At 41.1% G+C, this 14,061-nt stretch overlaps 1 protein-coding gene across 1 annotated transcript in view; it reads right to left on the bottom strand.

Moving 5' to 3' along the window:
* Positions 1-14,061, bottom strand: part of RNF144A (ring finger protein 144A) — a 114,978-nt gene that overhangs the window by 4,519 nt on the left and 96,398 nt on the right. The window contains exons 5-7 of the mRNA XM_077488742.1: positions 9,605-9,812; positions 4,370-4,517; positions 4,182-4,271 (exon numbers count right to left, since the gene is read on the bottom strand). Coding sequence (XP_077344868.1) covers positions 4,182-4,271; positions 4,370-4,517; positions 9,605-9,812 — 446 coding nt within the window. The remainder of the gene's footprint in view (positions 1-4,181; positions 4,272-4,369; positions 4,518-9,604; positions 9,813-14,061) is intronic.

Raw genomic sequence — 14,061 nt, 5'->3', positions numbered from 1 at the left:
ATGGAAAAAAAATAAAGATAATGGGATACAGTTTCTCATTTAGATGCCATAGATTCAATTCTATATACTGTAAGCTGTAGAGAGTCTATTGTTTTAAAGGACAAATACTTATTTTGCCTCCCCCTAGATGCATAACCTCCACAATGTGTACATCCCAAAAGCCTCATAACACAATAAGAATATCAGACAACTGACCGTTCGTTTTTGTTTTCTTTGCATGCTAGTCTCAGATCAAAAACCAATAGGTTAGTAAAGTTACGAAAATTCTTGTACAACAGAATACTTACAGGAAAATAATTAGTTCTGAAGCACGAGAAACATTTCCATTTCACTTGTCCCTTCGGATATTTTCGCACGAACTGTCGTGATTGGCTTTCGAAAACTGTGTACTAACAATTAGATTATCGTACTATCACTCCAATTTTTTTTGTCTGATTTTCTCATCGGGTGTACTAGGCATAACGAAAACATTTCTCTGCACTGGTCATGTCTGTACAGAATATCCCCATAAACCTTTATAGAACCCCCTCCTGAGCATCTCTGACCTCAGCAGATAGCCCTATTGAAGTCTATGGGGATTTACAGTGTAGACACAACCAGCAAACACAAAACTTACCTTGAATTATGTAAACACTATGATGGGCCATATATGGAGGTAAACATGCATTTGGGGAGGGATGTACCGTATATGAAGTAAAACAGATATAATTTACGTAAATTATTTTTTTTGTGGTAGGGAAGACAAAAGAGGGTTTCTTTTAGTTGTATTGTCTTGATTTATTTTCTATACATTTACAGGCAAAAAAGTACAAAAAAAAGAGTAAAAAAATGTTCCGTTTGACCAGTGATCATTTGAAAACAAGTGTTAGCATAGATATACATTATTAATATTTAAAAAAAAAAAGAACCTAGCTAAGGGGAGCAGAGAAAGTAAGTATTTAATTAGAGCCAGTCAATTTAGAAGTTACAATTTAAGATACTTTTTTTTTTTTTTTTTTAGGCTAGGTTCACACATTCGAATTTCAGGTCAATCATCAATGCAAATTTCAAAAGCAGGTGTTCATCAGCTGCAATGTTCTGGGAAGACGTCATATCTACTGGTATCTGGGGGACCCCCTACCTCAAAGCACCCCCCCCCCCATGTTGAGGGCATGTGGCCTGGTATGAGTCATGAGACTGGGGGGGGGGGGTGCTGGCTTGTCCCCCCTTTTCTGGCCTGCCAGGCTGCATGCTTGAATAAGGGTCTGGTATGGTACGCTGTTTTTTTATTTTGGCATGGAGTTCCTTTTAAAACCCACACCAAACCGAAGGGTCGTCTTTCACATTTCACAAAAAAAAAAAAAAAAAAAAAAAAAAGGGTATAAATTGTGTTTTGCTTTTTTTTTAATTCATCAAAGTGTATCTTTTCTCAAAAAATTGCATCAAAAAAACGCTGTGCAAATACCATGTGACATAAGAAAATGAAACGATCGCCATTATATTCCCTAGGGTCTTGGCTAAAAGAAATATGTATTTATTTATGTAATATAAAAAAATTTATAATGTTTGGGGTTCTAAGTAATTTCCTAGCAAAAAATACTGATTTGAAACTTGTAAACAAAAAATACCAGGTCGGCAAGTGGTTAATTCTACTCTCAGGTTTGCTTCTGCAACTGCTGTGTAAAAATAATAATTTAAGCCTCGTACACACGATTGGATTTTCCGCATACAAAACCTCAGACTTTTGTCCGAAGGCGTGTGCCTGGATTTTGTCTTGCATACAAATGGCAAGGAAATGTCGGCCGACAAACACAAACGTAGTGACGTACTACGTGTTTTTTTCAGCTCTTTAGCGCTACCCTTTGGGCTCCTTCTGCTAATTTCACGTTAGTAGAAGTTTGGTGAGTGTTGATTTGCGCTTTTCATTTAGCGCTTTTCAGTTTGTGCTTTTCAGTTCGTTTCTGAATGGCTGTTCATCAATCAGACATGTTGCAAAATCGCAGAAGATAATGTGTTATTTATTATTGGCCTGGGAGTTATTGCTTTGACCCATGTCCAGTCCAGGAACAGGAGGAGAAGGATTTTTTGGACCAAAAATTGGTTGCTTTATTAATCGTGACCAATTATGTCATAAGCCTTTGCTGCGGGAGCTCCAGGAGAATAATCCGGGTGATTTTTGGAATTATCTCCGGATGACGGACTCCTGCTTTCACCAACTCTTGGCATTGGTGACCCCCTATATTAAGAAGCAGGGCACATGCATGAGGCTTTTATTTTATTTTTTGGTTAAATAATGATTGATTTGGTATATTTTCTATGCTTTTAGATGCATAGAATGCACTTTTTGGTTAAGTTCTATTGGCAGATAGCATGCAGAGCGGACACGGGCACAGCCCGCTGTTTTCTATGGGATGGTTAGAGGGAAATGGACTTCATGTCCTTTCCATCCAATTGTCATCCGATCAGCCCGATGGATGGAAAACGTATCACCATCCATCTGTCTTTAGCGGACTGATTCGGATCGTATGCCAACAGGTGACAGCGGACTCATGTCCGCTGACATCCGCCACCCCATAGAGAATAATGGGTGGTCCGATCCAGTCTGTTGGTGTGAAAGGGGCCTCACATCTGTTAAACTGGCCATACACCTCTGACAGACCAAGTCATCCAGTGGCTTTTTACACCTCTGTAGCTTTGCCAATACTATCTAATGTGAAGAAAAACCTAAACAATCCTTTTAATTAGTATTAAATTAGGCAGGCATAATACTACATGGTTGATGGTATATCTAGCCTTACGGTGTATAATATAATAGTACAATCTCCTTTAGATCTACCAACTATTGTGTAGTGCATGGACCTTTCTGACTCGATACAAACTGTAGTTGTCCCCTTGTCCTCCCCTCTTGTAAAACACTTGCAGACCACGTTGATGCAGTTGACCAGCTTAAACATGTATTGCAATATGTGTGAGTAAAAAACACCTGTTTTTAATTGCATAGTTTTCTAGAAAGGGTGTATAGCAGTGTGCAGAGGGTCCATCCAGAATTTGTAATGTTACATAAACGACACTCCAAACAGGTCCCGCCTGCACTGAATTGCATGGTACAAAAGTACCATGAGATCCGTTTGCAGTGCATTTCCAAAATGAGTGCATACTCTACATTGAGTGCAATGCAGTGCGATTTGAGCCCACTGAATGGGCTCAAATCACATCACACTGAATTGCATGTGAATCGTACAGGAAAGCGCAGCTCATTACTGTGCGATTCATAGCATTAACAGGGGCTTAAAGAGGAAGTAAACCCTGATGAGTTTACTTCCTCTTTCATTCCCTGCAAAGGCAAAGCATAATGGACTACTATGCATCACATAGTAGCCCATTATGTGTCACTTACCTGACACAGGAGCCAGCGAAGTCGCCGCTGTCCCCTGTAGTCCGCCGCATCCATCTTGTTGGTGGGGTCTCGCAGCTCCGCCGCTGTCATTCGGCGAAGCCGCAATGACGTCACTCCCGCGCATGCGCACGGGAGTCGACACGCGCAGCAGCTCCATTCTTGGAAATGCCGCGCTCAGTGCGCCTGCGCGCCGCTGTCTACGGCGCATGCACCGTAGACAGCGGTGCCCGTTTTCGGGCAAATATCTCCTAAACCATATAGGTTTAGGAGATATTTCTTGGACCTACAGGAAAGCCTTAATCTAGGCTTACCTGTAGGTCAAAGTGGTTTGTAAGGGTTTACAACCACTTTAAAGGATGGGTAAATCCAAGTATTTGGGTGGGCGCTGGCAGACCAAGGCATCCAGTGGCTTTTTACATCTCTCAGGGCAAGCTCTGTGTCAAAGCTCATGGGTCTTTGACCGTTACATGAAGATCTGGCTATGACCACTATAAAATGAATATATTAGCAGAAGTAAGGCTGTATCATAACTAGAGACACAAAAGTCCAACGGAGAACGGCACAGTCAGCCCACCAGAACCCACTTAAAACTGCCATGTTGGCTTTGTGTGGAGTGACCTTTTACCATTCTCATAACCTTATTATGCAAACTAGCCCATCCAAAATTCTTGAAATTAGTTCACAACAACATTTTAAAGCGCGTGTAAACTTTTGGTCACTATATAAATCGTTATTATTATTATTATTAATAATAATAATAACAACAACTGAAGACAACTGAGGACAAGAAAGCATGTTCACAAACCTGTGTTCTGTGCCATATGACGGATGCCCGAGAATGACCTAGTTTGTTCCGACATGGTCCCTTATCATAATGTATCAGCAGGAAGTCATCCTGTATAAAAGAATAAAAAAACATAATAAAAAGCTCTGCATATTTCTATTCATAGCTATGCTGAGAAGTAAGAACTGTAGATAGAAATGTATACTGACATCCAAAGACTCCAGGCAGTACCAGCAGAAGGCGTGCTTGCAGTTCTTACACATCATCTGTGCACAGCCTTCATCCCGTTCTATGTAGACTTTACATTTAGGACAACGTTTGATTGGTACGTCATCTTCCACAGTTTTTTGTGCAGAGCTGAAAAAGCAACAGCTCAGATTAAAGCAAAATAAAATCAAATGCTGTATATAAAAACATTTAAATATGCAGCAATCAGCAGGTTTAAAATGTATTCAATTATCTCCCATCGCTTGCACGTTGGGGTAAAACTAGATTCTGGTAAAATAACATAAGCTTTTCATTTTGTGTTTTCAGTTCGTTTCTGAACGGTCGTTCGTCAACCAGATATGTTGTGGAATCGGAGAAGATTACGTGTTATTTATTATTGGCCTTGGAGTTATTGCTTTGACATTATTTTTTTGGTTGAATAATGATTTGTACAACTAATGCGACACTGCGCTATCCCAAAGCAGCAGCCAACACGCTAAAACATAGAATTTTTTTAGCAAAGATACAGTGGATATAATATAAAGTGCAGAGCTAAATAGTAGTGTTTGAAAAACGTGATAAAATCACAGAAAGAATTGTATATAAAATACACCATATGATGTTAATAGCAACTTCACAGTTGCACAGACATTAACATATCATATAACAAAGTGAGTGATTGAAATAAAATTAAAGCAATGTGAATAGTCCTTTGTGCGTAAAGTGAGATCCCAGTGTTTTTCAAACACTACTATTTAGCGCTGCACTTTATATTATATCCACTGAATAATGATTTGATTTGGTATAATTTCTATATTTTTGGATGCATAGAATGCACTTTTCGGTTAAGTTCTATTGGCAGCTAGCATGTTTATTTTTTATTTATTTTTTAATGCACAATAAAATAATTGAGTAGAATAATACTTGGCTATGTATTTTACTTCAAAAGACAGTTTGGGAGTAGGCAGTTATATTTAAAAAAAATACAATGTAAAATTGACAAGGGACACCAACATAGTTGTGTCTTTGATTTTATAAACTATGGGATAATGGTGTTGTAGTAACTTGCACAAATAAAAAAAAAATAAAAAAAAAATAATAATAACATTATTCTTGATCTTGATATCACTATAAAAAAAAAAAGCCTTTGAAAATGTGTTAGCAATAACTCCATCAGTGTCACCAGCAAAGCAGCTTCATTATTATCCCATTAAAGAAGAAGAGACTTGTGCGCTGTATTTGGAATTTCATAATTTCAGAATAAGCGGTAATCCCGAGTCTGGCTCGGGTTGGGATTTTAGTACCACGAGCGGTAACCCCGAGCCAGACTCGGGATCGCATCGCTGGATACAGGGAGGACACAGGGAAAAGTTACTTACCTTGTCCCCTGGATCCAGCGATGTCCTCCACGCTGTGTGATCGAGCCGTCCTCCACTCGATTCACACAGTGACCGAATGCCGCCGAGCTCCGTTCCCTGCGGCGTTATGGTGCACGGTAGCGGAAATCGGCGCCAAATTCAAAAAAGTTAAAACACACAGATTACAGTACTGTATAAAAAAATCACACACCCCCTTTGTCCCTAGTGGTCTGTGCAGTGCCCTGCATGCACTTTTATATTATAAATACTGTTTTTTCTTCCTGGAATTTGGAGATTGTCCATAGCAACCAAAAACTGTCCCTTTATGTCAAAAGTGATTTTAGACCAACTAGAAAACAGCGACAGTAAATTATAATCACTTGCAGAACTGAGCGATAGCGATTTGTGGGGAAATTCGTCATCAAACACTAAATCTAATGACAGCGACAATTCTGCAATTCGACAATTCTGCAAATGAGCAAATTTCAGTGTTTTTGGATTTGATTACATTATTGAATAATTTTTATTATTATTTATTATATTATAAACTTTATCATACCCGGGATGTCTGCTAGACTCTGGTTTGAACAGATTTAAGAGCATTATTCCTAAGAATTACAGGACTACAATATAAAACGCCAAATTTCCATGCAAAATAATTGTACTGCTTTCAGCACCTAAAACCAGAACTAATCATACCGCCAGGGAGGTTTATTCTCCATTACAAATACTAGTTTATGAGACTGACCGCTTTTGCTTCCGAGCATATGTGTTTGTACTTTGGACTTTTGTCTGATGGACTTGTGTACACACGATCAGAAAATCCAACAACACACATTTGTTGGAGGAAAATTTGAAGACATGCTAGCCAACATTTGTTGGCGGAAAGTCTGACAACAATTGTCCGATGGAGCATACACACGGTTGGATTTTCCACCAACAGCCTGACATCCAACATTTACCATCGGAAAGTCTGATCGTGTTTACGGGGCTTAAGGCTGGATACACACTATACAACTTTTGTTGTTCGATTTCCCTTCGATTAACTTTCAACTATGTAGTGCAAGGGCCTGCCTGATTGCAACCAAATGAAAATTGTTTGGGTTTGGCCTCATATTATGTATAGTGTGTTTCCAGCTTAAAGTGGGGTACCCCCTAAAAAAAAAAAAATTAAAAGTCAGCAGCTACAAATACTGCAGCTGCTGGCTTTTAATAATCGGACACTTACCTGTCCCGGGTTCCAGCGATGCGGGGGAACGAAGCCCCCCCCTCGCTCCCCGCTCCGCTCGCGGCGCCGTCATGCATACTGTGGGCACCCGGCTGTGGCTTCACAGCCGGGCACCCACTGCGCATGCGCGAGCGGCGCAGGGCGCCGTGATACGCCGTACAGTCACCTGGGACACGTGACAGGTCCCAGGTGAATGTGCGGCGCGAGGGGAAGTGATGTCACCAGCCCGGGCAATGAAGAAGGCAGACTACGAGGGACCCCCTAGCAACCGGTATTTAGAGGTGAGTAAAAATTTTTTTTTTTGCCAATTATTTTTTTTTGATTTTTTTTAAGAATTTTAAGTAGTTTTATTTTTTGGGGGGCAACTCCACTTTAAGTGAATTCAAACATGCTTGGGACAAACATAGATCTATACTCAGAAAAAAAATGGGGCAGACTCAATGAACCGCTTGGTCTTTTTTCTGCCATCATTCTTGTATGTCTGTGGTTTCTATGACACATCAGAAAGCCTGAAAGACATTTATAATGGTTGGCTATATCAATTGTATCATTTGTATTCAGCCCCTCTCTTTAGACTCAGAAATCATCTATTAATAGTAGGATGAAGAAAATCTCTCAGGAAAAAAAATAGTACACAAGTGTATAGATAATATTGTCAACATTCTGCTTTCTTCTCGGGTAAAAGGACAAACAGAATTGAGAAGCCCATTAACCTTCCATTACGTGACATCTCTGTCTCCTTGGAAACTCTCAGATGATTTTTAGATAACTGGTTGCCCATAGAAACCAATTAGATCTCAGCTATGTACTGTCTAGTACTGGTTACTATATAAACACAAACATTTGATTGACCGTTGAAAACATTGGAGACAGTCTTGCCGAAATCTAATTGATTCTCCCTGCTAATCTACTATCATGTGTCATTACTGTCAAAGTTTGCTTGTTCTAATGTAGCGGTCATATCAATTTTGAGCTGCTAATGGCATCAGGCAGCAGAAAGCTTTAGCTTGGTCAGTATGTAACTTCTGTGTAAATGTAACACAATTAAAGCCCAAACTACTACAGTCTATTGACAGTTACATGTTAGGAACATTCTGGTCTCATGCACACTGCCGCAAAAAACACAGCATCTTTATCAATAATTTTTTGGAGGGGTCTGCATTCAGATTTGTAACAAAAAATAAAAAATAAAGAATAGCAAAATCTGCATTTGAGGTCCTGTATAAATAACCTTGTGCAGGCATACCCCACTACAAGTACACAATGGGGTTTATTTACTAAAGCTGGAAAGTGCAAAATCAGGCTCACTTCTACATAGAAACCAATGAGCTTCCAGGTTTTATTACCAAAGCTTAATCGAACAAGCTGGGGTTAGAAGCTCATTGGTTTCTATGCAGAAGGTAGCCTGATTTTGCACTTTCCAGCTTTAGTAAATAAACCCCATTGTGTACTAAAAAGTGGAGTATGCCTGTACACTTGCTAACGATTAAGGGCCCTTTTACACGGGTAATCTGATCAGATCCACTTCTCCGTTTTTCAGGCGGCCCTGATCGGAAGGTCCATTCATCCCTATGGACTGTACCCATTTACACCCTCCTACCTCTGGGTCTGCTAAAAAAAAAAAAAAACAACAGAGAAGGACTGCATCCTCTTTTGTTGGGCAGGCTGGATCAGAGGAAGCTGGGTGTGAAGGGACAGAGGAGTCCATTTATACCTGGTCACCCATAGAGCCTGTGTCCGCTCTGCATAAACTGAGCGGACACGAACCTGTCACCCCCCCATGGACAGATCCCCTGCTGATCTATATGGAAGGGCCCTGAATGCATACCTCATAAACTTATTTTATAGGGGTACAAGAGTCGCCTGTGTTCTAGCAACATTAGGACTCTAGGCAACTTCCATTAGTAGCCTCCTTTGCCTTAGCAATGGAGGATGCTAGGCAGATTCCTTGTAAAGCCATTTGCCTTCTAGCAAAGGTAGGAGACTAGGTGGCAGAAGCTACCTGTGTCCTGGCGACGGAGAATGCTAGACAGGCTCCTCGACAAGCCACCTGCGTCCTAGCAACAGTAAGATGCTAGGTGCCAGATGTGACTTGTGTCCTAACAACAATACTTGGCAGCTTTTACCAGCAAGGTCCTGCATACTAGTTGCTGTATTTTTCTATGGTTGTGTGCTTGAGGCCTAATGGACAACTACACTCAGGAGTGGTGGACAGATTCATTAAAGGACAACTTCATTAAAGGTAAAGTTGTCCTTTAAGGCAATATTAACATATTCAGGATTGTGTTGAATGCGCAACTCATGATGTACTACAGTGCCATCACTTTGAATGCTACCCCAATGTACATTCTAAAAGCATGGATCCACAATCTGGGTTTTGGTGCACCACAATACAAAGATGTGAACCAAAAGGCCAAAGGCTGACACAAATTAATCTAACATTTTATCCACTCTTATCCAATGAGCTCTACAAGAAGAAAAACTACCTTGGTAAGATAGATAGATAGATAGATAGATAGATAGATAGATAGATAGATAGATAGATAGATAGATAGATCTGTCATATTATAAACATTTGTTGTTGCATGACAGACTAAAGTGATGTTGTATAAAAACGCTTTATTAGCAATTTTTTTTTTTTAAACGAGTACCTTGATTCTCCAGGAAGAAAAGTGATTGGCAAGTTTTCTTGACAAACTTGTCCTGGGTGCCAGTTGGCTTTACATGAAGAGCAAAACTCAATGTCGCAGGACGTGCACTGTACCAGCTGTGGATTCTGGGGCCCTTTCTCTTGTAGTTTGCACACTGCTTGGCAGGAAGATGATGGACACCAAGTCCTACACGGGTCCAAAAGAACTTCTAGAAAATTATAAACAAGAATATTTTTTTTTTTAAAGAGCCTGTCAAAATAAAGATGAATTACAAACTACACTGCACTTAAAGCAGAAGTAAAGTAAGTTAATACGTACCTTTCTCCAATGGCTTTGTCCCTCGCCGGCATCTTCTTCTGTGTGCCATCTTCATTGGCTGGCAGGGGATGGCATCACTCCTGCACATGTGAAGGAGGCCGCCGAAAAAAAGAAAAATATTAAAAGCCAGCAGCTACAAATACTGCAGCTGCTGACTTTTAATATAATGGACACTCACCTGTCCAGGGAGCCCGCGATGTTGGCAGCCGAAGCCGATCTGTCCATCGGCTCTCGCCAGCTGCCGCTGCCATCCCTGGTAAGGGAATCAGGAAGTGAAGCTGCACCCCTACTGAGAATGCGCGAGTCGCGCTGTGCGTCCTTACTGGTCCCTGCTGTGTTCTGGGACTTGTGTGTCTCCCAGAATACAGAGGGGGAGGACAGAGTAGGTGCCAGGAGTGGCATAGGTCACCGTGAACGCCGCAGTGATCTATGCCAGGAAGTGGGAGCAAATACCTGTATTAGACAGGTATCTGCTCCCTCCTTCCCCCTGAAAGGTGGCAAATGTGACACCGGAGGGGGGGGGAGGATGGCAAAAAGTGGAAGTTCCATTTTTGGGTGGAACTTCACTTTAACCAAACTCAGGTAAACAGTCTATGTGTGATAATAAAGAAACACTGCACCCTCACAATCCCATAAGACTTAAAGTAGAACTATAGGCAAAACTTTTTTCTTTTTTCTTTTGGATAGAGTAAGGGAGGGTTATAACCCCTGTCAGATTTTTTTCTTCGCCATCTGTGTGCCATTTCAGAGGTTTGCCTTCACTTCGTGTCCCATAAAAAAAACATGCAAATAAAGGGAATCCCGTGGGGACCCCAGGTCACCAGAACTAGTGTCCCCATTGGACGATTTCCCCTCTATTACTTTTCTGGGGACAACCCAAAATGTGGGCTTTTCTTTCACTGATAATGGTAAACAGGACAAATAGAGAGGGTGAATCTCCTTAATGGGGGCACAGACAGCAATAAAAACTTCCAGGGGCTTGAATCCCTCTCCACATTATCCAAAACCAATTCAAAGATTTTGCCTTTAGTTATAGTTTAAAGTGGTTGTAAACCCTTACATATATCCAGTGAAGTGGCTAGCCTCAGGTGATAAACAGAGATGAAACAAATCCCCCTAGGCAACCTGTTTATCTGCAGCCCTCTCTCCTCTACATCAATTCAAAGTCCCGAATTTACACAGCATTTTTGAGCTTCAGAAGGCAGGGGGCAAGCATCTGATGTCACATACTGCAAAGCAGAGAACAGCAAGCTGGATGTATTATGAAATCTGAGTGGAGCAAAATGAACACACACCCCTCTACACAGTCTCATAGGAAAACATGCACAACTGAGTCCATCAATCACCCGCTGTGTGTAGGAGGGGGAGAGGGAACATCTGCTGGGATCGTCTGGTGTAGGCATCGACTGTCAGAAGTGACTTATGCAGATAGCAGAGGAATACGAGAGAAAACCGAAATCACACTAGATGCTTTAGATAGAGGCAAGTCCACACTGTGGAAGGATATGCTTTGTTAATTTTTCATTTGAGAGGTTTACCACCACTTTAACAAATTGTGTAACTGGCAAGACACCCGTTCAGTAAATCCAAGTGGGTACCTGGGATGAAATATTCCATGTAGCATGCTGTCTTTATCTTGACCTGAAACTCAAATCTCAGGAAGAGACAGTGAAGGTGTAGTCTATATCCCGACTACAAATGGTAACTGTTACCAAGGTTGCAAGTAGGAGACATTTTTTGTCACTTGTGAAAAGTCATAAGTGATTATAGAAAAAGCCATTTGTACCAATCTTTTATAAAAGTTCACTTGAATGTTAATTTATTCAAAAAGCGGTGCTGGAGTATAGAGTTTCACCTTTATTGGATTATTATCGTTTCCCATAATAAGTCTCAATCAACTTGTTTACAGACAGCAAAGTCATTTTCCATCTGGGTCAAAGATGGGATCAGATAGTTTCCGAATGCATGTATACTGGGTTTGCAGTTCCAAATGAAAAGCATTTATGATAATTGCAGATGGATAGTAAGAATAATTGCCCAGTGAATTATTTAACCTTTTTTTAAATAAAGGTATTTAAATTAGGGATGTTTTGATCTTGGGAAAAAAACTGAGTTTTAATTAATTATTCAGGTTCCATATGAAGATAAAAGGACGGGGCAGCAAAGTGAAGGATTAGTGTGGTGATTAAGAAGATACATTTAGGTGCTTTTATTTCCAATCTTTGATCTCAGCCAAACTGAAAGGCAGTTATAAAATCCTTTTAAGAGGAAGTTTAATTTATAATATTGACAGATCTGCTGCCTTGGAAATTATATAAGGTTACCTTTACAACATTAGCTCCCTAAACCCCTCCAGGTTTTGCAATTCTCAACCTATAAAGGCTGAAACTCTGAAAACCTTGAGCTTTTGCTGGCATCTCAAATATTAAATGTCAACTGAACTTTCAGTTTAAATATATTACAGGTTCATTAAAACAAAATATTTGTTAAGTTTTACAATGGCCACAGCCACAGAGTAGAAAAGCCTGTCCCCTGCCAGCAAGCTGGAGAGAAGAACCCTTATTCACTGTGTAGTCTCTGCAGACTACACACACCTTATGAAGTCAGACCTATAGCTCTGAAATCTATCATTCTCACACTCCCTGCTGATTGGATAGCTCTATTCCTGATGCAGCAGGAGGCGCACCAGACCTCTGGAAAGAGGCGACTGCTTCTACAAAAAGATCAAGAGTCCTTGCCCACGATGTGGCTGCTTTCTGTAGGAAATAAACTGTAAAGCCCCATACACATGGTCAGAAATTCCACCAGCAAAAGTCGGCTGTGAGCTTTGGGTCAGAAATTCCGACGGTGTGTATGCTCCATCGGACTTTTGGTGGCAGAATTCCAGCCAGCAAAACACTGAGAGCATCTTCTCTATTTTTCGGTTGAAAAATGTTCAGATCGGAAATTCCGATCGCCTGTACAAATTCCGACGCGCAAAATTCTTATGCATGCTCGGAAACAATTTGATGCATGCTCGGAAGCATTGAACTTCATTTTCTCAGCTCGTCATAGTGTTGTACGTCACCGCATTCTTGGCGGTTGAAAGTTCAGAGAACTTTTGTGTGACCGTGTGTATGCAAGGCAAGCTTGTGTGGAATTCTGTTGGAAAAACCATCCAAGATTTTTCTGACGGAATTTCTGATCGCGTGTATGGGGCATAAGACTCTGCACAGCTAAAAGTCACTGCCCTCACGCATAAATTCACTTTGCATCAAGGAGCACATAGAAGGGGAACGCATGCAAAACAAAACTGCAGAGGCTCTCCACTCCACAGCCACTGTGGAGGCTCTCAAAATTTAGACTTAGGACTACAGATACAAGGGTGCCTTGATGGGGCTTACACATGTATTTGCAAATGTGTGCAAACTAAAACCCTGTCTTTAAAGGGTTTGTAAACCTTTGTGGTTTTTCACCTCAATGCATTCTATGCATTAAGGTGAAAAACCTCTTGCATTGCAGCAGCCCCCCAGTGCCCCCATTTTACTTACCCGAACCCTCTTTTTCTCGTGCCGGGGATGAGCACACCAGCTCTAGCCGGTGTCTGGTGTCCTGATTGACTAGATTGATAGCAGTGCAGCCATTGGCTCATGCTGCTGTCAATCAAATCCAAATAAACGGGTGCCAGGGGGCGGGGCCGAGTCTGGCATTCATGTCTATGGTCGCAAATGCTGGACTCTGGAGCATGCCTGCAAGGTAACCCCCTCGGGGAAGCGCTTCTCAGAGGGGGTTATCTGATGTGGGGAGGAGCCACGAGAGCCGCCTGGGGACCCCAGGAGAGCAGCTTCTGGGCCACTCTGTGAAAAACGAGCTGCACCGTGGAGGTAAGTATGATATGTTTGTTATTTTAAACAAAAAAAAATGAACCCTTACAATCACTTTAACGCATACTGTTAGGATCATTTAGGTGGTTAGCAGGTGGGTCAGTAATTTGCGCCGGGAATTTCTTTGGTTTTGTCTGCACACCTAAAGGTTTTAAAATATTTAGCTTATTTTAACTGGAAGTTCAGTTGGGCTTTACGCAACAAGTATTTAGACTCCCACGTGCATGCACAGATGACATCACTTCCATGCATGCGCAGCTCCCGCGCACATACACA

This window comes from Lithobates pipiens, unplaced genomic scaffold (genome assembly GCF_037356315.1).
Source record: "Lithobates pipiens isolate NorthernLeopardFrog02 unplaced genomic scaffold, aLitPip1_a1.2 Scaffold_18, whole genome shotgun sequence".
Taxonomy (NCBI): domain Eukaryota; kingdom Metazoa; phylum Chordata; class Amphibia; order Anura; family Ranidae; genus Lithobates; species Lithobates pipiens.
The sequence above is the reverse complement of the archived record's forward strand: the minus strand, read 5'-3'. Positions and strand labels throughout refer to the sequence as shown.